The sequence below is a fragment of the Monodelphis domestica genome, chromosome 5 (genome assembly GCF_027887165.1).
Source record: "Monodelphis domestica isolate mMonDom1 chromosome 5, mMonDom1.pri, whole genome shotgun sequence".
NCBI lineage: Eukaryota > Metazoa > Chordata > Mammalia > Didelphimorphia > Didelphidae > Monodelphis > Monodelphis domestica.
The window spans coordinates 40,504,935-40,532,263 of NC_077231.1; the positions used below are offsets into that span (position 1 = coordinate 40,504,935).

At 39.7% G+C, this 27,329-nt stretch overlaps 1 protein-coding gene across 2 annotated transcripts in view; it reads right to left on the bottom strand.

The window, feature by feature from the left end:
- Nucleotides 1-2,955: 2,955 nt before the first annotated feature.
- WIF1 (WNT inhibitory factor 1) overlaps nt 2,956-27,329 on the bottom strand; it is a 107,596-nt gene continuing 83,222 nt past the window's right edge. For both annotated transcript variants that reach the window (XM_056798395.1, XM_056798396.1), the window contains exons 7-10: nt 19,649-19,744; nt 7,853-7,948; nt 6,915-7,010; nt 2,956-3,986 (exon numbers count right to left, since the gene is read on the bottom strand). In XM_056798395.1, coding sequence (XP_056654373.1) covers nt 3,865-3,986; nt 6,915-7,010; nt 7,853-7,948; nt 19,649-19,744 — 410 coding nt within the window. In that variant the 3' untranslated portion in view covers nt 2,956-3,864. The remainder of the gene's footprint in view (nt 3,987-6,914; nt 7,011-7,852; nt 7,949-19,648; nt 19,745-27,329) is intronic.

Consider the following 27,329-nt stretch of genomic DNA (forward strand, 5'->3'; position numbering starts at 1 on the left):
AGTGACTTAACTCTGCCTCAGTTTCCTTATCTGTAAAATGAGCTGGAGGAGGAAATGGTATGCCACTCCATTATCTTTGCAAAGAAAACCCCACAAGTCACAGGGTTGGACATGACTAAAATGACTGAACAACAACAACACAATTTCCAACTCATGTCGGCTCACTATGGGTGTATCCCAAGGCTCTCTCTTGGATCCTCTTCTTCCTCTATCCTGTCTTACATGGTGATCTCATCAGTTTTAGTAGGTTCAGTTACTGTCTTTAAGGGAATGATTCCAGGATCTATTTATCCAGCCTGAACCTCTCTTCTAACAGTACTTCCTGGATATTTAGATGTCCAATAGACACCTCGATCTCTGCAAGTAAAAAAAAACAGAACTCATTTCTCTTTTCCCTAAATCATCCCTGCTTTCCAATCCTTCTTCCTGTGGAAGATGCCACAATCCTCCAATCACCGGGGCTCCCAACCTGTGTCGCTCTCTATTCTTCACTCTCACTCATCATACATTTCCCAATATATTGCTTAGTTTGGCCATTTCTGCCCTCAAAATGTTTCTCACACAAGTTCCCTTCTCTTTGCTTACAAAATCAGTACATTTTATAGACCTTCATCACCTCATTCCTGGAATACTGCAATGGTTGTTTTCTCTTTGCCTCAAGTCTCTCTCCAGTTGGATCCATCTTCCACGAAGCTGCCAAAGTGATTGTCCTAAAATGTAGGTCTGACTTCTCAGTGACTTCCTATTCCAGGATTGAATATAAAGTCTCTGTTTAGTTTTACACCTCTTCAATAATCTGATCCTTTCCCTCTTTTTCAGGTTTCTTATACCTTACTCTCTTCCGTATAGTAGTGGATCTAGTGACCCAGGCATTTCTTCTATTTTTTCCCATTCATGCCTGGAATTCTCTCTACCTTCACTTCTGTCACCTTGCTTTATTGGATTCTTTCAAGCCTCGGGTCTAATCCCACCTTCAGCGGGTCTTTCCCAAACCCTCCACAGCAAGTTTCTTCCCTCAGAGAGTTCACTTCATCTACTCTGTGTATGTGTTCTTTGGACAAAGTTCTTGACGTGCTGTCTCCTCTGTTAGACTGAGTGCTCCTTGAGGGCAGGGACCTTATTTTTTGCCAGTCTTTGTATTCGCAGGGCATAGTGCAGTGACCCGTGTCTCGTAAGTATTTAATAAATCCTTCTTGACTGCTTCTGTGATGGAAGCCAGAAACCAGGATGTGGGGACAGAGGTGAGTATTCCTAAAAGCTTGGCAATGAAAGGGATCATTTGTTGGCATACTGCTGAACATTGGGCTAAAGCCTCCAGTTTCTTAAGTCTAAAAATATTCTAATTATCCAATATTTATGTCTAAATATCCAATACTTCAGTGTTTATGTGTTAAATATCAGCTATTGAGATGTAAATCTAAATAACAAAAAGGAATGAACCACCCGCTATCTCTCATGATGTCTAGCCAGTATTAATAGGGGTCTGTTTTACAGAGCTATAATGAGGGTGGATGGCAGCAGGTAGCAACAACTGGGCTTAGGATCAAATTAGGAAGGAGCTGAAGTCAGAAGTCCCACCAGGTGGCAGCTGCAGCCCAGATGGAATCTCTGTCTAGTATATCCCATACACTCCCCCCACCCCCCACAGTGACCTCTACCTATACAGGTCAATGTCCCCCCCCAAGAAGTCCCACTTTTCTGGAGTGGCTTTTTTCTCCCCAAATGAGATTGTCTTTAAGAGTTGATTTTAGGGAGGAGGTGGTAGTTGGCTCAGTGGATTGAGAGGTCCTGGGTTTGAATATGGCCTCAGACTTCCTAGCTATATGACCCTGGGCAAGTCACTGAAGCCCTTAATCCTTACTACTCTTTTGCCTTAGAACCAATGCAACTTATTCCAAGACAGAAGGTAAGGGTTAAAAAAAAAAAGTGAATTCTAGGAGACATTTCATGCAGCAAACTGCCAATTATCTCTCTGCTCTAGGACCTTATCTCTAAAGGATGGATGGCCAGAATGCTATTATAGTCCTCTTATTTTCTTGCAATACAATTGAAGGATAGCGTTAGGGTGAGGTCTCAACATGGTTTTCTGGTCCCGGAAGGATTGGCAGTAATATTTTTTGCAAGAGGTTTAGCTTATCGATGCTATAGAGTGACTTGTGAATCTTGCTGTCTTGAGACAGTTGAAGGGGAATCAATAGCAGAAGTTTCTTCACTTCCATGATGTCATAATAAATATCCACTAATTGCTGTCATTTATCCAATTTTTCAAAGTTTAATTTGTATTGATATCTTTCATTTTCACTTTTATTTCTGAGTATATTCTTCTCCACTCTCCTTTCCCAAAAAAAAATTTATTAAAAGGAAGAAAAGCAAGTTAATAAAACTCCCAGCACAAAGGCATTTCTGACAGTGTTTGTTGGATTCAGGGGTGAACTGGAGCCTAGTCAATTGGGAAGACCAATTGTTAAGTTTCCAACACTTGGGAAATCAGCAAATGGTACAAAAGCAGAGCCCAATTTACTATTTTATTGATTGTTTAGACTTAAGGAAGTGATGAAGAAATGTCGATAATCCAAATGAAGCTTTATTTTTAAAAATCTCTTACCTTCTGCACTAGGGCATTCTAAGACAACAAGGGCTAGACAATCCAGGCTAATAGACTTGCTCGAGATCACAAAGCTAGGACGCATCTGAGGCTGGATTTGAATCCAGGTCCAGATGACAGGGCTGACATTCTGTCCACCGTGCTACCCAACTGCCTCCAGATTAAATTTAAAGTGTGTGGTGGATACATTTTTTTCTCCAGAGCTCTTGTTAAACTATTTATCAGCACACCACTGACTGTATTCTACATGCATAGTCCCCCACCTCTACCATGAAGAGAGGGGCTGTGCTCTAATTCTTAGCCGCGAGACTGAGTACAACATATTAAAAACCACATCTTGCAACCATCAAGAAAATTAAAGCCTCCTTTTTATTTTATACACATCAGTCAGCATACAGTTTATTATACAAGACTTGTGCTTTGTTTACAATATATTATATTGCTTCAAGCCAATGCAAAAAAGTTCATACATTATATTTCTACTTTACTGTATACAATATATTATATTGTATAAATGCCACTTAGCAGAGTGCGTTTTTTTAATATTGAAAATTAGGAAAAACAGGGAAATCAAAATATTATGCTGAAATTTTAAAAAATCATGAATTCATTTTTCTTTAAAAAAAACCAATACAACCTTAAATGTTTATGGTTTAGATCTAACTATCAGATATTTGTGTCTAAATACCCGATACATAAGTATTCTAAATATCCAATATTTATGTCTAAATATTCCATATTTAGATATTCTAAATATCAGATATTTCGATGTTCTAAATATCCATATTTATGTATTAAATATCCAATATTTCGGTCTAAATCTAAATGATAATAAGGATTTTTTTAAAAGGGCAAAACATAGTTAGCCAATCATAGCAATCATTGCTTCGCCCAATCCCGTCTGCGTGATTTGTCTTTGTTTGTCTTTTAAAGTCAGGGGTGACTTCTCTAGAATATACCATGGTCACCTACCTTATTGCATTTTCAGTTTTGGAAATCATCTTCAGCTAAGTTTAACTCGATCAATGGATTTTCTAACGCAAACGTTGTTTAGAAAGCCTCGAAACGAGACACGCCACCATGCTAAAGAAGCTCTTAGAAAACTTAAAAGGAAGATCAGCTCGGTGATTTATAATGAAGCTAATAAAATTCAGGCCAGTATTCTTCCCTGTAATGAACAGCATTTTAACATCCAACACATGAAAGGTTAACAAAGGCTATGAACTTGGTGTAACTTAAAACGTTTCACATGCTGGGGTTCACCAGATGTAATTGGATTCAGGTGGAACGTGCCTCTCTTCGGTCTTTTTAAGTAAAGGCGTGTGCTGTCTGTGCTTGGTGCCTGGTGGCTTTAGGGCATGCATGAGGCTGGCTCCATACCCTGAAAAATTAACCACAGTTTAAGAGAAAAAACGCTACAAAAACAGACCCTTCAGGTTCATGGCTAACCATTCCGATGGATTCCATTTTCCCTTTCTAACCTAATGTGCTTGGCCACAGAAACCACACGATGCAGCTACCTGAGTGGGCATGGTGGGAGCATAGGTCTGAGGTGGAAGATAAGTCAGAGGCCATCTGGTAAATGGGTTCTAAACTTGGGGTTCATAAACTTAAAAATATTTAATAAAAAACAACCCTTACCTTCCGTCTTAGAATCAATACTGTGTATTGGTTCCAAGGCAGAAGAGTGGGAAGGGCTAGCCAATGGGGGTCAAGTGACTTGCCCAGGGTCACACAGCTGGAAAGGGTTTGAAATTAGATCTGAAGCCATGTCTTCCGGTCTCCAGTCCTGGCCATCTGTCCACTTTCCTACCAGCCTGTCCCTCACAGAAATTCTTCTAATGATTGCATCAAATTTATCTTTATACAAAGTCTCTGCCATAATAGCATAACCGTATCTAACATGGTAGCCTGGATCTTCTAGGAACTCCTATCAGTGTCAAGGATAATTATGAGATTGAAAAGAAACACATTTTCTTCATCCAAGAGCATTTAAATCTATAATGCAGATTCACAAAGAAGAGGATGACAGCCCTGTAGAGAAGCTGATCGTAACACTTGTTTCGCTATGTTTCAAAATCAACTTAGGTGTAGCTAGGTGATACAGTGGACAGAATGACAGAATGTCACTGGGCATGATTCAGGAAGACTTTTGTTTTGAATTCAAATCTGGCCTCAGATACTTACAAGTTATGTGACCCTGGGCAAGTCACTTTACCTTGTTTGTCTCGGTTTACTCATCTAGCAAATGAACTGGAGAAGGAAATGGCAAACCACTCCATTATCTCTGACAAGAAAACCGCAAATGGCGTCATGAAGAGTTGAACATGCCTGAAAAATCACTGACCAACAAAGCTCTTTACATATATCAGATGGCCAGTGAGTGGTACTTCAAGCCTAATTGATGTAGGGGCCACTTCTTTGTGTATTTTCTTTAATTTTTAAAATTTGTTTATTTTAATAAGAAATTTCCACCTAAGTTTTCCAAAGGCAGTTTTCCAGATCTGATGAGCAATTCAATGTGGCTGATACACATATTGTGTGTGTGTGTGTGTGTGTGTGTGTGTGTGTGTGTGTGTGTGTGTGTGTGTGTGTGTATTTTAAAAAGAGAGAGGATTCAATGGAAGGCATTGATTTGGTGTCTCAGGACCTGAGTTAGAATCCTAGCTTTGCCATTTAATGCCTGTGTGATCTTTTTTCCCTATTATTTTTAAATCTTACTTCCTGTCCTAATATCAGCTCCAAGACAGAAAGAGACAAAACTTGGGCAACTGGAGTTAAGGGATTTGCCCAGAGTCACACAGCTAAGAAGTTCCAGAGATCAAATTTAAACCCAGTTTCTTAGGCTTGGCTTTCTATCCACTGTGCTGCCTAGCTGCCTTCTACCTGTGTGATCTTGGGCAAATCTAACTTTTCTTGCTCTTACTCTCCTCATTTGTAAAGAAAAGGGGTTCAACTAGATCAGAAGCATCAAACATGTACCCCCAAACACTCCTGATTGCAGTCAAACCAGACTAAAATGTAATTGGAAGGGGCAGCTAGGTGACTCAGTATATAGAGAACCAATCCTGGATATGGGGGAAGATTGTGGGTTCAAATTTGACCTCAGACACTTCCTCGCTGTGTGACCCTGGGCAAGTCACTTAACTCCATTGCCTAGCCCATACTGATATGCCTTGGAACCAATGCACAGTATTGATTATAAGATGGAAGGTGAGGGTTTAAAAAATATTAATAGGAGATACTTAAATAACTATACAATAAAACATTTTAAATTGTCACTATGCAGCTTACAGGATTTTCATACACAGATTAGTGACCTCTGTTTTTGATTTGAGTTCAATGCCATTGTGCTTGGTGACATCTAAAATACCTGCCCACTCTCTCTAGAGCTAGTCTTAGACCTCGGAGGTCATCATCTGATCTACATCTATGATTAATCCAGAAGAGCTCTAAGACGTCCAGGCTCACTAGTCCTTGGTGATCTCTTGCCCACTGGATTCCTGGGATACTTTTTTGATTTGGAGACAAATCTCTTACATAAAAGTCCCCATGATTCATTTTCCCCTCAGTGGTCTCCCCCAAACACTACCAAAACAAGTGATATCTGACCCTACCTATAATTTTTAAAAAACAATTTTAAATTTTATTTCTTCTAAGGACATGTGAAAATAACGTTTAACTTTTGTGTTTCTTTTTATAATTTTGACTTCCAAATGTTTTCCCACCCCCTCTCCCCTTTTCCCCCCTCATTGAGAAAAAAAGCAATTTGATAAATCTTCTTAATGACATTTAACAAGTCCACGTTAAAGTTCCTAAACACTATCGCACTGTTTCTTGGGCACCGTGCTGTTTTTGAATTCCAAAGAACAGGACAGTTAGGTGACTCAGTGGATAAAGAGCCAGGTTTGGAGATGGGAGTTCCTGGGTTCAAATGTGGCCTCTGACACCTCCTAGCTGTGTGACCTTGAGCAGGTCATTTAATCCCAGTTGCCTAGGCTTTACTTCTCATCTACCTTGGAACTAGTGCTTAGTATAGATTCTAAGACAGAAGGTTTAAAAATAATTTCAGAAAAGACCTTCATGTTAAAGAATCAAGGCTGATGGAATGTCCATTCCAGATCTGATTTAAATAGATCTAAATTATAACTGACCTCTATTTCATCACTTGCTGCATCAGTGAGTCAAAAGATGCTCACAGAAGGTGGCTCTTAGTTACTAGGTATCCTCAATCTCTGGAGGCACTGGGATATGACAGGAAGTTAGGAGAAATCCTGGGGCACCCTCTAACATATTAGCTTCCACTCACTTTTGTTACAGTGTCGTCCGTGCCAGCCTTCCCTGCATTGGCATTTATTGGGTTCCTGGCAGGTCCCGTGAGTTCCACAACCAGGCTCGCAGACGGCTAGAATCATGGGATATCACAAAGAGAGCCTTTTGAGTTGTTTTTAGACAGAATCACAATTGCTTTTCCTGCTGTACTAGAGAATGGCTTAGTTTGAATCTCACCCCCTTCACTTTTTCAGGGAGAGGTGATTTTTTCTTGTCATTCTTCAGTAGAAAGCTGATTTAGCATACGAGTCCTTTCAGATAGCTTTGAGATTTAAACATAAATGATGCCTATGTCCACAAAAGGTGGGTCAGTGGCTGACATTTTCTTTTCTTTCGGGAAGCTTATAATATTTAGAGAGTTCAGTTTGTCCTTCCTTCTTTTTCTCTTTCTCTCTCTGTTCCCTCCCTCTCTCCTTTTTTTCTTTCTCTCCCTCTCCCCTTTCTTCTCTCTTCCTTTGTCCCCCTCTCTCTCCTTTCCCCTCCCTTTCTCCTTCCCCTTCTCCTTTCCCTCCCTCTCTCCTTTTCTTCTCCTTTCCCTTTTCCTTTTCCTCTCTCTGTTTCTCTCTCTCTTTCTCCCCCTCCCTCTCTTTCTCTCCCCCTCACTCCTCCCTCTTTCTCCTTTCCTTTTCCTCCATCTCCTTTCCCTCCCTCTCTCCTTTATCTCCATTGCCTTTTCCCTTCTCTAATTCCTTTTTCTGTTCCCTTTCTTGCCTCTCCCTTGCTCTTCTTTCTCTTCTTTATAAGTTTGGAGTTTAGCTAACTCTAAGAGCTCACATCAGTAAAACTTCTATATTAGTGAAGAAGACAAGCTAAGATGCTGCCATTCTAGCAGTCATTACTGTACAGTGAGCACAGAAGTGATGTCACAGGTGACATCCGCAATTTCCCCCATAATCAGACTGAGCAGGTACTTACGCTTGGAGCAGAGATCTCCTTGGTAGCCTTTGGAACATTTGCATTTATTTTTCCCAATACATCTCCCACCATTTCTACAGGCTTGCTGGCATTTGCCTACAAGAGAAAATCATGCATATTAAAAAGGCATTTAGTGGAGGCAGCTAAGTGGCGTGGTGAGAGAGCCCTAGGCCTGAAGTCAGGAGGACTTGAATTCAAATAAAGCCCCAGACACTTTCTAGCTATGTGACCCTTCACTTAACCCAGTTTGCCTAGTCCTTGCCTTCTGTCTTAGAGTTATTTCTAAGACAGAGGTATGGGTTTTTTAAAGTATTTCATACAGCTAAGTATGAGATCAAATACTACCTCAGACACACTAATTAGCTGTGTGTCCACTTAATCTTTCTTAGCCTCAGTTTTCCCATCTGGAAAATGGAGATAATAAAAACACCTAATTTACCAGTTTGTGGTAAGGACCAAAGGAAGTAACATATGTAAAGTGCTTTTGCAAACCTTAAAGTACTACCTAAACACTACTTCCAGTGATTTAGAGATAATTCCATTTTTTTAAAAAGTTGAGCTATGTGGAATGTGGAAAAGAAATGTTTTGAAATATGGATTTTTTTCTTGTGTGATTTGAATTATTTGGTATTATAGATTCAGAGCTGGAAGACATCTCTGATGTCATCTAGTCCAACTTCATATTTTCATGTGAGGAAATTGAGGCTGAAAGAAGTCAAATGAGTTGTCCAAAGTCATACGGGTAGTAAACAACATAACCAGGATTTGAATTCAGGATCCTCTGACTATATCCACCATCTTGATTTTCAATCTTCACTTTGAATTTTTTTTGGACATACCAGTTATTTCCTCTGTGAGTATAGTTAAGAATACCTTTTATTGGGGGCAGCTGGGTGGTTCAGTGGATTGAGAACCACGTCTAGAGATAGGAGGTCCTGGGTTCCATCTGGCCTCAGACATTTGCTAGTTGTGTGACTCTGGGCAAGTCACTTAACCCCATTGCCTAGCCCTTACCACTCTTCTGCCTTAGAACCAATACACAGTATTGAATCTAAGGTGGAAGGTGAGGGCTTTTAAAAAAATAATACCTTTTATTCTACAAAAGGTATTTATGTTGCATAACCCTAGGTAAATCACTTAATCCCATTTGCCTAGCCTTTGCCCTTCTGTCTTAGAGTTGTTTAAGACTAAGTAAGGACTTAGGGTAAAAAAAGAAATAATTTATGTCTATCACAGTTTTGCAATCTGAATCAAAGAAGTTCAGAGTTGGAAGGGACGTTAATGGCCATACAATCCAACCCTTATTTGAAAAAGAATCCTTTCACTATTATAACAACAAATAGTTTTCCAGCCTTTACTTGAAGTCAAGGGACAGACAACACCCCCCCCCCCCCCCACCTCTTAAGGCAGCCTATTTCCCTTTTGGAGATCTCTAATCATTAAGGGGAAAGTTTTTGACGTCACATTTAAATGGGCTTCTTTGCAATTTCCAATCATTGCTCCTAGATCCTCTTAGGATCAAACAGAACAAGTCTAATCCCCATTTCTACCAATAAATCCAGTCCTTGAAGTCAGCTCTTATGTCTCCCTTGAGCTTTCTCTTCTCCAGATTAAACATCCACAGTTCTCTCTGTTGGCATAGATTCCAGCTTGGTCTCCATCCTATTTGCTCTCTCATTTATACATGTTCTTTCTCAACTGTGGCACCCAGAACTGAACATAATACTCCAGATGTAGTCTGACCAAGACTTAGTACAGTCGCCTCCTTATTCCTGAAAGCTATACCTCTCTTAACGTAGTGCAAAATTGCATTCCCTTTTTAGGTGCCTCTATACCACTGCTAATTCATATTGAGTTTGTAGTACACTAAAAGCCCCAGACCCTTTTGATACAAATTGCTATTTAATCATGTCTTCACTTTTTGTACTTTTGAAATTTTTCTTTCTTTTCCTTCCTTTCTCCCTCCCTTTTTTCTCTGTTCCTTCTTTTTCTCTTCCTTCCTTCCTTCCTTCCTTCCTTCCTTCCTTCCTTCCTTCCTTCCTTCCTTCCTTCCTTCCTTCCTTCCTTCCTTCCTTCCTTCCTTCCTTCCTTCCTTCCTTCCTTCCTTCCTTCCTTCCTTTCTTTCTTTCTTTCTTTCTTTCTTTCTTTCTTTCTTTCTTTCTTTCTTTCTTTCTTTCTTTCTTTCTTTCTTTCTTTCTTTCTTTCTTTCTTTCTTTCTTTCTTTCTTTCTTTCTTTCTTTCTTTCTTTCTTTCTTTCTTTCTTTCTTTCTTTCTTTCTTTCTTTCTTTCTTTCTTTCTTTCTTTCTTTCTTTCTTTCTTTCTTTCTTTCTTTCTCTCCTTCTCTCCACCAGATCTCCTGCTTGCAGGTTAGTGTTTCCTCAAAAAGATGGGGATATTGCTAATGTTCATTCTCAGGGTCATAAGGGTAACCCGGTTATATGGAAAATCTACAGATTTACTACTCACAACTGTAATTCCTGAGCCCTCATTGATGTGCTTCTTATTTAAACAAATCAACCAAGATGGTAAACTCTTAATCATGAAACATTTATTACTATGATTACTACCAATACTGCTGCTGCTACTACTACTACTAGCTAATGTTTACATGGTGGTTAAGGTTTAGAAAGAGCTTTATATTTAAGACTTCTCATTTAAACAAATCAGCCAAGATTGTTAACTCTGAATCATGAAACATTTATTACTACTACTGTTATTACTTAATGTTTACATAGTGTCTGAGGGTTACAAAAGGCTTTATAAATATAGTCTCATTTTATCTGCATAACAATCCTGGGAGGTGGGTGCTATTATCTACAGATGAAGAAACTGAGACAGACAGACTTAAGTCTTTTTACTTTCAGGCCCAGTTTTTTCTACATTGAACCACCAAGGTACTTCCTAAAAGAAGGCAAAGCCATAGTAAGCAAAACATAACAACACACTCATAAACCTGGGTCACACTCAGTGGAAGCTGTGATCATGGGGGATAATGGGCACAAACTTAGAGAAACTCAATAGTGAGGCTCATGAATAGGAAAACCAGTGCCTGAGCGACTCAAAACTCTGGACCACAGTGTGAATGTCTTTGGTATCTTTGGGGAACAGTGAAGCCCACAGTAGGGCGGGGCTCTTCCCTTCTGGACCTCTCCTTTCTCCTGCAGGATGGAGATAATTCTCTGCTATTTTCAGGCTGTTGAAACAGTGTTAGCTTCTTTTATTAAGCAGTGTTCTTAGCCTGGGATCTGTAGATTCCGATGTCCTCTCTCTTGTTTGGACACTTAGTGTTAGACTCTTTAAGTGCAAATAAAATCCTCTTAAGGCTGGAATCTGCAAAGCTATTCAGGACTGCTCTGTGGCCAATGAGCTCCCTCCCAAATCTGAAAAGGTCTCATTTTTTGAGTCCTTATTCCATGCTTCCTGTTTCGGTAAGGCCTTGGAAAGGTAGACTCGTCCTAAGGACCTGTACGTTTGGCGGAGGAGGGAAATACACCGCAGCATCAAAGATTATGAACGCCTTCCTCCCCTCACCATTCAAACATGTGGACCCATTCAATAATGAATCAGATAGCAGGAGTTCAACCACAAGCTCTAACTGACGCCACAGACCTACTTCACTCTGAAGGTGACTAAGGCCATCGTACCTTTTGCACTGAATGAACCTGAGAAATTTTGCAAAGAGGAATTGCAATCAAGTACCCTACAAGCCTTCTTCATCCAACCAGTAAGTTTGAAAGGGGGATTTTGCTAGCTTTGGATAAAATTAAAAATCATTTTCCATGTATTTCTGGCATAATTGATGCCTCCCAACTTGTATCCAAAGAACTAATAGATAACCCCCTAAACCAAGGGCTGTAAATTCAAATCCTATCTGGACAAGATGTGTGTTCCCCCTGTTCCCAATCTTCAGCAAAACAAAAACAAAAAACCCTACCTGGGACCAATCTTTCCATTACAAAAAAAATATGATTTTCAGAAAGGCAATGTGAAGAAGTATAATTCTAGAGTCAAAATACGCAGGCTCCTACGGCCTGTGTTAGTAAATCGTTTAATTTCTCAGGTTTTTCTTCTATAAGATCAGAAATCTAGCCTAGAAGCCCTATGAGGTCCTTTCTTGCCTCAAATCCTATGACTAGCTAAGTGAGAATGTCTATTTGCTTCCCAATAAGTAGTTCATCCTCTTATCACATAAAACTGAAGTTATTCATCTGTAGTGGCAAAGCCATCTATTCTGTGTCCTATTACTGATTACAAGTAAGACATGGGTTGATAATTACTGTGCTGAGCAGCCTGAGTATTCTAAAAGCTCCGTGTCCCTCTCCCTCACATTCCATGACGTGTCAAATTGCCAACAGGGGATGTGCCCCTGGTCAGGAGACGGAGCATAAAGTCCATTGGGGGTCACAAGAATTCTTTTGCAACGATTCTGCTGGGGCCAATTTAAGGAATCTCTTGGTCTTCTTAGAGAGCATGGATGGGAACAATATTACAACAGTGAAAGATGATTCCCAGTCCTGATTATTGCCCAGGATGGGGCCAGGCATGGTGACACGTGCCCATTATCTGTAATATTAGGTAAGAGGAAGATGGTAGGTCATTGGAATTCTGGGGTTTGATAGTACATTCAAAAAACCAATTTGTAGTAAGTCTGGCACCAATTTGTAAGCCTTCAGGAGCAGGAAAGGGATAGAAGAAAGTAGAGAGTAGGGATGGCAGGCTGTACTTAAGGAGGGACACATAGGCTCAGGTCAGAAACAGAGGAAATCAAAACTTCCATGACAATCAGTAGTGGGACCCCCTAAGAGGTAGTAGCTTCATTTTCAATTAGGACAAGATAGGGAGATCCAGGCTCAAACACACACACACACACACACACACACACACACACACACACCACAAAAACACAAATATATATGTTTGTATATATTAAACAGGAAGAATATATGTAACAGAATTTTGAACGCTTTCAGTTGGGCAAAACTTCAGTTGAGTTAGAGAAAGGGTTCAAGGAGAGCTTCCCATCTTGGCCTCATGGGGAAAATTTGAGCCTATGCTCAAAGTGTATTTAATACTGACTTCAAATCTATAGAAAGAATTTTCCAGTCCACAAAAAGATTGCATAAACCTGAGAAATGCCTTCCAAAAATAGAGAGCATTATAATTAAGAGAATCATTTATCAACCGGATTCCCCTAAAAGAATATGCTGTTACACCATGTATGGATAAAAAAGTTATTCCTTAGGAAAAATTATTTTAAAATTAATGAATAGTCAATAGAGAGGAACGTTGGCACCTCTGCTATTTTCTTACTTTCTTAGCTGGCAAATGTTGGCTGTAACTGGTCAGTCTAACTTCTAAAGGTCTTTATTTCCAAAAGTTAACAGCTTCAAACCCAGCTCTCTCTTGACTCCAATCCTAGTAGTCTATTTAATATTCCATACAAGAATATTTTCTTACATTCACACCTCAATCCTTTTATTGGGTTTATATGATCGATCCTCTATACTTCCAGACTTGGGAGAATCAGGTTGATAAACTATTCCCTTAACTAGAAGGTCTCTAGTTTTGGAAGGGATTTCCCAGATATTTGTAATACTTTTGTGGTATGGAAATTTCAGAGAATAAGCAAGAAGTGAGGCAAAGATGAGGGACATTCAATTAGCACACTTATATATTGGATCCTTCCTCTATGGATCTTCACTCCTGGTTTTTTCACCCATCAATAATTCTACCAGCTAAAATAGACTCTACTGTCCTGAAAGCTATTTTGTGATGCTAGAATAAATCATTGCTTTAAAGCTGGAAAAAAAACTCAGGAGTCATCTAAAATGGCCTTTCCTCATTTTACAGATGAGAAAACAGGCTAGGTAACTTCAATGATTTGTGTAAGGTAAATATCAAAATAAGATTTGAAGTGAGGTCTTCTAACATTGCTGAGTGTGGGTGAGACCATCAATGCTATTCTGGTAGCCTAGCTTGATGAGGAGAGCACTGGATTTGAAGTCCTAACCTTCCTTGGGTTAGAATCTTGGTTCTACGTACAGTCTATATAATTTCAGACAACTGGCCTTCAATTTTCTTAGTGGTAAAATGAGGGAGGTGGAAAATAATGCCCCTTCTAGCTTTGAGTCTCCATTTGTATGGGGGGGGGAAATATGTATTCATATAGCACCTACAATATGTCAGACACTGTGACAAGTGTTTTTACAAAGATCTCATTTGATTTGAGTAAACTGAGGCAAATAGTAGTGTCCATGTTCACTGAATTGCAAATATCTAAGGCCAGATTTGAACTCAAGTTTTCTTCTTTCTACGCCCAATATTCTATCTACTATACTGCCTCTACCTCAGGGGAAAGGATGGAGAATTATTATTTGTTTTAAAAATATTAAAATATTATTTGTTTCAAAATAATAAAAAAAATCTTTTTCTAATTGAGTTTAAACAGTTTTAGGGTTTTTGTCACTGTCAAGTCATTAAAATTTCTTGGGAAATTTGCTAATTTAAAATTATGGTCCCAGTGCCCACCCCACTCATCTGCATCTTTCATCTTGGTGATAGGATGTTTCTAAATAATGTTTCAGTTGTTAGTACCTGTAAGCATCATGTTAGAATCCAGACAGATTTAGGTTTGAGGAACCATTCTGCTTTAATAGAGCCCAGATGAGAGGAGATTAAATACAATATTAGGAGGATGAACTTTCCTGTCATTTATATTTCTACTTTCTCCCCCCTTCAGAGTAGGAAAGGAGATGGGGCCATATGAACAGCCCTTCCTAATTGAGGCTCTCTTTCCACCATCTTTTTCCTGTGTTGTAGAGCCTATTAAATTAGGATTGCCATGATTCATTTCAGAAGGTCTGATTAAGGTTTCTACAGTCCTTCTTATATGCATAAGGATATGTTTGGCTTCTTAGAACTTGGTAATTTCAAGTGTTCTGGGGGTACAGTGGATAGGGGTGCACAAGGCCTAGAATAAGGAAGCCCCAAATTCAAATTCAGCTTCAGACACTAACTTATGACCCTGGAAAAGTAACTTAACTGCTGTCTGCCTCAGTTTCCCCAATTGTAAAGTGAAGAAAATAATAGTACCTACTCCATAGGGTTGTTGTGAAGATCATATGATATATATATATATATAACATGGTGGCTAACACATAGGTGAGTTTAAAAAAAAACAACCTTTTACTTTCTGTCCTAGTAACAACTCTAAAACAGAAAGGCAAGGGCTAGGCAAACAGGGTTAATTGATTTTCCCAGGGTCACACAACTGGAAAGTATCTGAGGTCTGATTTGAACCCAGGTCCTTCTGACTTTTAGGTCTGGCCATCTATCTACTGTGCCACCCAGCAACCCCCATATAGTAGGTGATTAATAAATGTTTGCTCCTTTCTCCTTCTTTAGAGAACATAACATGCATAGATTTGATTATATACTAGTACTCGGAGGGTTGTTTCTTTAACATTAGAATTCTTGTGAAAGTTTCCTCCTTTCCCTATGGAATATGAATGAGCATTTCAAATGCAGAATCCTGAAGGAAACTTCTCCTCTCCCTCCAAAGGCGCATTTTGAGTGAACACAAAGCCATTCTCCTGACACCTGCTAGGCAATTAGTGTCAAAACTCTCTGGAAAGATTCATGATCATTGGCTGGTGTCTCAGAAGTGTTAATTTTTTCTTGCTGCCTTTTGCTTCCATTTCTAGAACCAGCCAAGAATTTCCCAATAAAAAATTCATAGGTAACGGCATCTGGAACCAAATGGCATCAGAATACCTAGCATCATAGAGAAGACTCTCCAATATCTCCCTGGTCAACTTAACATTTAATAAATTAGGAACATTCGCACTCTCATCTTCTCATTTTCCTCAACCAATTCCTGGGATCCCAGAGTATTCATATGGAAGTTAGTGTAGCACAAAACTATTTGGCGACCCCTAAAAAAGATCATGTATGACATGTCAGAAATGGGATTTTTCCTATCAAAAAGGAAAAGCTAGGAAGCCATCTCTGGAGATGCCACACTATCACCCAAACTGGGGAAATGCCATGGACACAGATCTAAAGGCCTGTAGTAGCCAACTCCCATTGCTAGCCAGCTGTAAATAATATTCCTTAATAAATCTCTTTTGGACACAAAAGCCTTATGTGCGACCTTCCTTTTTCCTTCTCTGGTGTTAATGGTAAGTCAGCACATAATTACTCATTGAGAGAAGAACTTGAAGCCAAATGAAGGAACTAAAACTCAGTCTTTTTTTTCCCCTCGTAATTGCTACAACAAGGGCCCTATTTTATCTTGGAATGTGCTCTCAAGGATAAGAACACAGATTTCTCTAGAAGGTCTTAGAAGTGATCAGTTAGCAATATCATGCAAAATGTCCACATCTGAAGAAAGAGAAAATTCAATCCCTATCTACAAAAAGTTGGATATTGACATGGGGAGGGGCAGCGAGGTAGCACAGTGGATAGAACACCAGGACTTGAGTTGGGGAGGACCTGGGTTCAAATCGGACCTCAGACACTTCCCAGCTGTGTGATCCTGGGCAAGTCACTTAACCCTGATTGCTTAGCCATTGCCATTTTTCTGTCTCAGAACTGATACTAAGACAAAAGGCAAGGGTTTACCAGATCCAATCATCTGTAAGCACCAGGAGGGGGAAGAAAAGGGAGGGAGGGAGATAAGATCAACCATATAACTGGGGAAAACTTGTGTGGAAAATCAATATTACATGTAATTGGTAAAAAATAAAAATATTAAAATGCAAAAAGGTTAAGAGTTTTAAAAAATAACTGAAATGGGAGATAGAACAAATAGACATGAGAAAGAAATCTCGTACCAACTGCCAACTCTATGTGTGAGTTCTAAAAGGGCCAGAGAAGTGATGGGAGTTGAGTGGAACTAATAGGGCAAGCTTCATCAAAGAAGAGTAATTAATAATATAAACCACATCCTGACAAAGATTCATGCCCTTTGTGAAGCACTGGGGTAACACATTAACACTATTAAAGGGGAAAAATGGTTTCTTTCAAATCATTTCATCCAGTCTCCACAAGTACAAAACAAATAAATTAAGAGTTGAAAGTTAAAAAAAAAAAGGAAGTCTGTGTTTTCAGGCTTTGAACTTTCTGGAGTCCCTGAAACTGTGATTGTACCAAGACCCAGTGGTGTTTGCAATAGCTGTTACACAGCTGGGACAAATAAGGATCTGCAAATTTCCATGAATACATATCCAGAAAAAGAGGAGAGAAAGGCAGCTTCCTAGGCAGACAGAGGAGCAGGAGGAGGAGGGGAATCAACCAGTTCTCTCTGCTCAGTAGGCTCTAGTTTTATTCTGGATGCTCAGTGAATATGAAATAATATTGACTCAATATAATAATATCATGGTAATCAATCATGGTAACCTGGGATAAACACTTCTGTCCAAAAAGATTAGCTAGAGAGGAAAAAGATGTTATGATTCTTCCTTCACTGGGACCAAAGGGAGGGTCCTTTGCCCAAGCTATATAAAATGCTCTCTTAGCATTTAAGTGAATATTTAACAAACATTCAAAGAATATGAGATGTTTTAGTAACTAATTCAATTTATTTACAGCTGATATCCAGTTAGAGCTCAGTGATAACATGGCTGCCAGAGTCAAGGGTTCTAGCCATCCACAAGAGATGGGTTTAGTGGCCACAGACCATTTATCTAAGAAATGCCCACTGTTAACAAGGGGCACTTGGTAAGAGAATGGGGAAGGGGATCTAGTCAACACTCTACCAAGAATAGGCTTGTTTCACTTAGAACATAAAGGTCAACTGCTGGGTTTATATAGCTGCGCTCTTTGTGGTGGCAAAAAAAATGGAAAATGAGGGGATGCCCTTCGATTGGGGGATGGCTGAACAAATTGTGGTATCTGTTGGTGATGGAATACTATTGTGCTCAAAGGAATAATAAAGTGGAGGAATTCCATGTGAACTAAAAGGACCTCCAGGAATTGATGCAGAGTGAAAGGAGCAGAACCAGGAAAACATTGTACACAGAGACTGATACACTGTGGCACAATCAAATGTAATGGACTTCTCTACTAGCAGCAATGCAATGATCCAGGACAATTCTGAGGGACTTAGGAGAAAGAACTCTATACACATCCAGAGGAAGAACTGTGAGAGCAGAAACACAGAAGAAAAACAACTGCTTGATCACATGGGTCAATGGGGACATGATTGGGGATGTAGACTCTAAACAAATCACCCTAATGCAAATATCAATAATATGGAAGTATGTCTTGGTCAATGACACATGTAAAACCTACTGGGGTTTTGTTGGCTACAGGGGATGGGGGAGGAAGGGAGGGAAAGAACACGAATCATGTAACCATGGGAAAATATTCAATTAAAAAATAAAATAACAACTCAAAAAAAAGTTATACATCTTTTCCACAGGCTGGATGTGGCAATACCTCCAATTCTAATTTCTCATAATTAGAGATGGATCTTTAATTTAAAAAAAGAATATGAAGGTCAATAAATGCATTACTTGCCCATCTAGAAAATACAGGCCAATTTTTACCAAAAGGGCATAAGAATTCCATTTAAGAAATATATAAAAATCCAGTAAGACATTGGGCCAAGTCTAGTCTCTGATCCTTACTAACTGAGGGATTGGGGAACAAATTGTTTGTATCCCTCAAAGATGTTAAGGAATTAACTAACCATGATGATGGGTACAAGGTCAAAGAAAAGGGAGCCATTCTTAAAATGACTGAACACCAACACCACCAAATGACTCAGAAGAGGATGCAGCAATGCGAACCTCACCAGGAGTGAAGTGGGTAGTGTTAGAGGCTGCAGGGGCAGGAAGACGTCTGGTTTTATAGGAATATAAAGAATGTGAGGGAATTGGACCCAGGCTGTTTCAGGATCTTCAATGCCATATAGGCCAGGGGTCTCTAAAGTGGGGACACTAAAGTAGGTACTCCTATAGGAGTGCCCCTAAGAGATAAGTGTTTAGCCAATCAGCAAGTGGAAAAGATGGACCACTATCTGTGTGAGAGCCAGTTGTATGCTTGTCTCCAAAACAACCACACCATCCTTTTTGCCCATTACTGCTCATTACCTTCCGGTTTTGACCCTTCTACTATTGGTCTCCAGTGGCCTCCTTAGGCAGTGACCCCTCAGGTCATTTATAGCATAACAGTGACCAGGTATCTGCAGCAGCTCGAAGACTGACATCTTCACTCCTCTCCCATTGCTTCTAAATTCTGACCCCCTTAGAAGACTCAGTGCTTCAGGGTCACAGTCAGTGACTCTAAGCTCCTTGAGGTGATGTCTGCCTTATTTCACTGCTGTAGCCCCAGCACCTAGCACAGTGCCTTAATTCAATTCTTCATGTCCTCATGATTTCATCTCATGGCTACATGTTTCGCCAGCACAGATTATAACCTCTGGATCCCTTAATAGGAAGTTTTTGTGGATTATTAGAGCCTAAAACATCCAGCACCAGAGGGTCAGTCTCCTGATGATGGCCTCTGATTCTTGAGGAGACACATACTAGCTATGGCCACAGGCTTATAAAGGATGGCTTTTCCTCTTGGCAGGGTTCTGTGAAATATCTTCAAGAACCCAGGGTCATCTCCATGCTGCTATGAGGCCAGGCTAATTTGGGATGCTACAGTGGCACTTTGTACATGGAAGACAAGAACTATTTTTTAAAATTTCAATATAATCTAATAAATATAATCATCTCCCCAATTCCTTCCAACTGGGAAATTCGATGGTTGTACAAAACAATGGACCACAGAAAGTCAAGTACTCACTTATCTCGCACTGGTCTCCCTCCAGTCCTGGTGGGCAAACACACTTTCCTAAGTAAAAGCAAGTTCCTCCATTAAAGCAAGTCGTTGAACAGTTGACTGAAAGAGAACAAGAGTATTCTGTATTAGACAGTGAGCTTAAACTAGTAGCCTATAGAAACCGAACTCTACAAGCCACGAATGGACTTTTGTTCCATCGTGTAGATTTTCAAAAAATTATTATTTGTGGTTTGTTTGTTACATGAAAATTCCCAGGTATCTCCCTCCCCTGCTCTCCACACAAGAGGGAAGGAGGCGAGAGAGGGCTGATAATGCTAATGCCTTTTTCTCATCAGACCTGGATAAAAGAAGGAATAATACAACTAAGCACAAAGGTAAAATATTTTGTGCCAACTCCTTGTGACCCCCTTTGGGTTTTCTTGGCAAAGATACTGGAGTGACTTGACATTTCCTTCTCCAGCTTATTTTATAGATGAAGAAACAAGGGCAAATATAGTTAATTGACTTGCCCAGGGGTCATACAACTATCATCTAAGGTCAAATTTGAATTCAGGAAGATGAGTCTTCCTGATTCCAGGCCCAACATTCTAACAACTGCTTAGAAAAGCACAAATTAACATTATCTATAGGTTCTACTATATTAAAAAAAATTCATCCAATATTTCCTAATTATAACTTCATCTGCTTCAGCTGCCTTTTTGAGTCCCTCTAGTTTGACATCTCTGCCTTAACTTTAGGAAAAATATGATTTTGAAGGTATTGTTTATTCTTGAGATGTTTTTCTTTACAGCTAAAACTTGCTTACTCTTTTCAGATGGAAATAATTTCTCTTTTGGTCAACACCAATATCACTGGCCACATTAAAAAACCATTTCTGTGATTTGGTGATTAGGAGGGACCAACCAAATCTTTGTTGGCCGGAGAGAGTATGGAAGCTGAAGATGAGCTCAAATTGTGGATTGCCTCCTAACTACCTATGTGATCCCAGCGTGTCAACCACTCTAGGCCATCTATGAAATGGAACACATGGTACAGTGTACAGAGTGAAGCAGTTGGGGTCATTTGAATCCAGGTTCAAATTCTGGTACTACCACATACTATCTATGTGACCCTGGGCAAGTGACTGTATCTCTCTTGGCTTCAGTTACTCATCTATAAAATGAGAGAATTGGATATTGTAGAGATTTGGATTCGGAGGATCTGGGTTTAAATGCCAACTCTACTAGTTACTGCCTCTGTGAATTTAGGTAAGTCAATTAACTTCTCTGAACCTTAGTTCATCATCTGGAAAATTTGGGATTGGATTAAATGAGTTCTAAGGTGCCTTGTGGCTTTGAATCTATGATCTTAGGCTAAGTGATTGATCTCTGAAACCCCAGGACGGAATCATAGAAAGTTAAAAGCCAATAACTAGGTATTAAATTAACTGTAAAAAATGTGACCATGCCTCAGGGACCCCTTTATGAAGTGTGAAAAAGTCTCTTGAGTGAATTAGGGAGAGAGCAATGCCATTGGCCAAAGAATGTCTAGCCATGACCCAGAGCAACCCTTAAAAGACAATGGAACAACTTAGGATGAAGGTAGTTTTAGGAAACTCAGGAGAACAGACTTGCTAATGAGTATAGTGCAGCAATGCATGGAGAAGAATGGGACTGAAAGGATACATGGAATTGAGAGCACAAACAAATGGAAAGAGGTAGCAAGGGGCTAGGCATGGGAGAGTGGAGGCTGCTTGAGACAATTGGGTCAAAGGATATTGGGATAGATGCTGTGACATTGGAATCCTCTACAACTACAACTGGATCTCAAAGTAGTAATTCTGTATTTCCTTTCTATCCCTGAAGACTTTCCCCTTCAGATATGAGAACAATCTGTTTATCTTTCTTTGTTTTAAATGTTTGTTTTGTTTTTATAAACTGTGCGAACTATAGGCATTTGTGAGTCTGGACATACTTATTGGGAATATGGTTGGAAGGCAACAATTAAGGAGAAATATCCCCAGGGAAAACAGAGATATATTTCCAGAATGCCCTCTATGACTGGGGGCTCAGAGCTAAAAACAAAACAAACACTTCCTCCCTTTAATTTTTAGATCCTTTTGATACAACTTCCTAGAGCAGAGAAAGAATGTTTATGCTTGGGAAAACTATCTAGGCAATGAGCTAATAGGAGGGTAGGTATGAATAAGAATGTCTAAATTACTCACCACAGTGCCCCCATTCTACCTCTAAAGCTACATTCCTATGGGTTTTTTTTTTGTGGGGGGTAGAATCAAAATTCCTGCAAGTAAAAGCTAATATTTAGTAAAATTGGTCTTGGTATGAGGAGAAATAAAAGGATATAATTTTATTTTTATTACTATTCAAAGTTTTACCAGAAGTCATGGGATCTTAGCAAATTTCTTAAATGACAAGTTATGATGTGTGGGAAAAGATGAAGACAGGAGTGGGAAATTGAAGGCTTACTAAGTTGAAGTTAATTTGACTGGGTTAAAAGAGCATATGGGAGAGGAGAAGGACATGAAAGATATAACAAGGGGAAGTAGGTTGTTTGAATTAGGAGACATAGTGTCATGAATTAGGAATTGAAGAGGATATCTTGAATACAGAAACAGTTTTTAAGGAGAGATAAAACATGATGAAAGTGCTTGGAAATGGCAGGAAAGGAGAAATAAGACTAGGGAGGAGAAGGGGAGGAGGAAAAAAGAGGAGGAGGAAGAAAGAAGAGGAGGAGGGAGGAGAGAAGAAGCATTTTGGATTAATCAGTCTCAAAGAGGTCAAATATAAGTAAAACTCTAGTCTCTAGATCTGGTACTCAAAGCCTCCATAATATGGCACCATCTCATTTTCCCAACCTTATCTCACACTCTACACAGTATTAGCCAAACTCATGCTCTCTGTACCCAAATAAGCCCTGTGTTTTCCTTCCCCTGTCACTTTGCTTACTCTGTTCCCTAGACCTTGTATACTTTGTCTATATTCTGTGTGCCTGTTAAATTCTATCCATCCTTAAAAGTCCAAATCAAATGCCAATTTCTTGAGGAAACCATCTCCAATTCCTCCATCAATAACAACTCTGTCCCTCAGATTTCCCATGATACTTTTACTTGCCTCCTTCATGGAGCTATTATACAGATTTTTCTGGTATATTATCTGCTTTGGTTTATTTCTTTAGCAACACCTAATAGTGTTCTGCATGTAATAGATGTTTAATGTGTTTTGAAATTAAATGAAATAAGAGATCCCCAGAAAGATGAAATTGATACTATCAGAGTTAGAAACTAGAGGCTTTTCTAAGATGAGAAGAGATCATCAGAGTGTTTGCCTGAATTGAGAGTGATCTCATATGAGAAGACATTGACATATGGTGCAGGAATCAGGTGATAGATCTGAGTGCGAAGTCCTGGGATTGAATCCTGCCTCTGCTTCTATTCTCTGCCTCCTCTGGGGCTTTGGATCATGCACTGAACCTTTCACTGTGGGTTTTGGTTTCTTCATCTATAAAATGAGATAAGGCTAGATCACCTCTAAGGTCACTTTCAACTCTAGATCTGTGATTCTATGAAGGGGTTGATTCTAAAACAGAGATAGGTACAAGTTATTATGAATAGGTCTTGAGGCCAGAAAGTCCTGAATTCAAGTCCCACATCAGACACATACTAGCTGTGTGATCCTGAATCCTCTTACTGTCTCCCATGACTATAATTTGCTGAGAAGGTGATAGATGACCTGCATTGGTAGAAGAAATTTTCTCATCTGGTAGTTTCATACACCAATAAAATCATTAGTCCAGGCCCTCTCCCAGTAAGGAGAGAAGTAGCAAGATTCAGGGCACATCAGGGATATGTTGGAACCAGTTCATACTTCTTGAGAGAATTGCTTATTAAATTTTCAATGTGAACATTTATGCTTCAGAAATTGGCAAATTACAAATTAAGGCTTGATTTATTGTTTGGTTAATTGTCTAGACTTAAAATTGATAATAATGAAAGTGTGTGGGGCAGGTAGGTGGCTCAGTGGATTAAGAGTCAAGCGTAGAGATAGTGAAAGATCCTGGGTTCAAATTTAGCCTCAGTTACTTCCTAACTATGTGACCCTGGACAAGTCACATAACCCCAATTTCCTAGCCTTGACCACTTTTCAGTCTTAGAACTGATACTAAGACAAAAGTTTTGAGATTTTTTTTAAGTGTGTTGTATTTTCAGACAGCTAGTTGTTAAACTTTTTTACAAGCACTTCACTGAGGCAGAAAGAAGGAAAAGAAACATAGGAAAGGACACTAAGATTTTTCATGTGGAAATGAATGGAGACATCCATCAACTAGCATGACATGGAGGCTGGATGTGATGATGTGGTAATTGCTGGCTTTCACTGCTCACCCTGGCAAGGGATTCTCCAAGGGATGCTTCATCTTCCTCTCCCATGACTTCCTGTCCATCCTTTGGAACTTTGTTGCTCAAAGTGCCAGAGGGAGAGAGAATGGAAGGAAAAGATGCAAACTTCTAAAACCAGGCAATTTGGCCACTTTTTTACTAGCTTTAGAGGCTTCCGTAGAAAGATTTAAAATTGAGTTTTCAGATTATTTGTGGATTTAATTCATCCATGATATTTACCCACAGATTAAATGAGAGTTGTTTGTAGAAGGAAAGAATAGAAAGCAAAATATCAAATGAGTCATTTGGAAGGCCCTCACACTCTTGAAATAGTGTGGAAATATCTTCTTTGTGGGCTCAAATGAAATCATGGCACCAATGTTGCACCTGCTAGGTGGTGAGCTCTGACCCTGAAATTCTAAATCCGAATTGCCCTATGATACATCGTGTGGCAGAATTGAGTCCAGGAACCCAGGGACCAGCCATGAAGTGAAACTAATGGAGCAGCAAAGGTGACTTGCATCATGTTGCCATGAGCTTAGGATATTTGGTTTTGAGGTCCTTCCGTTTGCTCCTGTATCAATATCCTACTTTTATTAAAAAACAACAACAAAAAGCAACTGCTTGACTACAGGGGTGGAGGGGATACGACTGAGGAGAGACTCTAAATGAACACTCTAATGCAAATACCAACAACATGGAAATAGGTTCGAATCAAGAACACTTGTGATACCCAGTGGAATTGCGTGTGGGCTGTGGGAGAGGTGTGGGAGGGGGGGAAAAAAAGAAAGTGATCTTTGTTTCCAATGAATAATGTTTGGAAATGACTAAATAAAATAATGTTTAAAAAAAAACAACAAACCTTTATCTTCTGTCTTAGAAACAATATGGTGTATTGGTTCTAAGGAAGAAGAGCCGTAATGAGGTTAAGTGACTTGTCCAGGGTCACTAATAGGAAGTGTCTGAGGTCAAATTTGAACCCAGGACCTTCTGTAATAGATACCACTATTAGGACTCTTATGGTAGTACAGAAGTGTTGGAGCCTTAACACCAGGAAATAAGCTAGGGGGAGACTGGATCTTGATCCCCTTCCTTTACTTCCTGTTCCCTTCTTAAGGGTCTTGCAGTGTTCTTTTTAGGATGGTAAACTTAAAGACTTCTCCTAATGACTAAATCCCACAATGCAATCTTTAACTGAGGCATTTTATTCTTTTAGGTAGAGGAGGTAGGGAGAGGGTAGGCGTTGGGTCTCCCTGTAATTTTAAGTTATCCCTATTGATTGGAGAGTTTCAAGATGTTTCTAATCCAGGAAATAATGTTATCTTTCCCTAAGGGGAGATGGCCACCGGAAGGCTGATGAGTTTCTACTGAGTTAAGCCCAAAAGTCTTCTTCTCAGTACTCAGTGATATGAATATGCAATCGCCAAAGAGAGTTGCTTTTCCACCTTCCCTTCCAAACAGCCAGAGAAGGAAGTCAAGTTCAGGCAGCTGGGCTTCCCCTAACTGCTCCCTTCAAGATTCCATTGGAACTGGGACTCGTCTCAGTTGATTGGCAGTTCCCAAAGTCCCAAGCCTCTTGCTTTTTCTGCTGATCCATCTTGTATTTCCATTTCCTCTATTACACTCCCACCTTTAGGTCTGACCAACAGGCTTCTTGAAGAATGACCCTCCATCTCTCCTCCCTGAGCATTTTCTCTGTCTGTCTCCCGTGCCTGGAATACTTTTCCTCCTCATCGCTGCCTACTGCCTTCCATGATTTCCTGCCATTGTTCATCTTTCATTTTTGAAAGAAGACCAGTGACATCATGAACGAGTCCAGTGAGTTGGATTTTAGCGAGGCAGTTGTGCGATATCATCAGCCTCACTCTCCAAGTCCAGTGGCAAGACAGAAGTCCAATTAAAACCCCACCTTCTTCAGGAAACTCTTTCTAATCTCGCTCTCTGTCTCTGTCACCCCAGCCCACTCTGTCTCTCTGTCTCTCTATCTCTCTGTCTGTCTTAAACCCTTGCCTTTTCCATCTTAGAATCAATGCAGTGCATTGGTTCCAAACCAGAAGATCGGTAAGGGCTAGGCAATGGGAGGTTAAGTGACTTTCCTAGGGTCACCAGGCTAGTGGAAATCCACTCAATCTACTCAGTCACCCAGTGAATGGAAATTAAGAAGAGGAAAATGTAGGTTGTTATGTTAGGAAAAACTTCCTAAAAATCAGATTGCTAAGTGGGATAGACTGCCTTAGGAAGTAGTGGTTCTCTACTTCCTCTTCTCCCTCCATCTTGGAGGTCCTGAAGCCGAATCTGGGCCACTTGTCACGTATTGCAATTATAATTCCTTTGTGGATAGGAGATGGCAACAGAGACATCTTTCAACTCTAAAGTTCTATGATTCTATGATTTCACAAACCAGCCCTTGACCTTTCTACCCTTCAGGGTATGGAGTCATTGTTCATGTCTGGGTTATCCTGAGCCTCGTGGGATGTTTCCGATTAGAAAATTGGACAAAGTGATTTGAAACCCCACTTTCCATTGGCTGTGCCAGTTAGCACTATATAAGAGTTTTGAATAACTAAATAAAAGCTCCTAGTCCTTGGGAATATAGGCCTGTAATAATTCCTGGATAGGAAAACCAAAAGAGAACCTTGAAGTAGCTTTCATGAAGAATGTTGAATCGTTTCTCAGTCTTGTCTAATTCTTCATGACCTAAGTAGAGGTCTTCTTGGCAGAGATACCAGAGTGGTTTGCCATTTACTTTTTCTAGCTCATTTTACAGATGAGGGAACTGAGGCAAACAGGATTTAGATTGGACTTGCCCTTGGTCACATGGATAGTAATTGTTAGAGGACAAATTTGAACTCAGAAATATGTCTTCCTTACTCAAGGCCTGGGATGCTAGCCACTTCATCACTGAACTACCCTTTCATTAATGATGAGAGTTAACTAAATTATCCAATTCTGATCTTTTAAAGCAAGGGCTTTTGATCCTTGGTCCTTGAACTCGTTTATTATTATTATTATTAAAACACTTACCTTCTGTCTTAGAATCAATACCATTTATTGGATCTAAGGCAGAAGAGTAGTAAGAGCTAGGCAGTGGACAAGTGACTTGCCCAGGGTCACATAGCTAGGAAATGTCTGAGGTCAGATTTGAACCCAAGACTTCCTGTCTCTGGGCCTAGCTCTCAATCCATTGAGCCACCGAGCTGCTCCCTTGAACTAATTTTTAAAGTACTTTGATAACTACATTTCAATATAATTTGTTTCCTTTCTGCCCATATGTATTTAAAAGGGATCCATAGACTTTTCTAGACTTTCAGG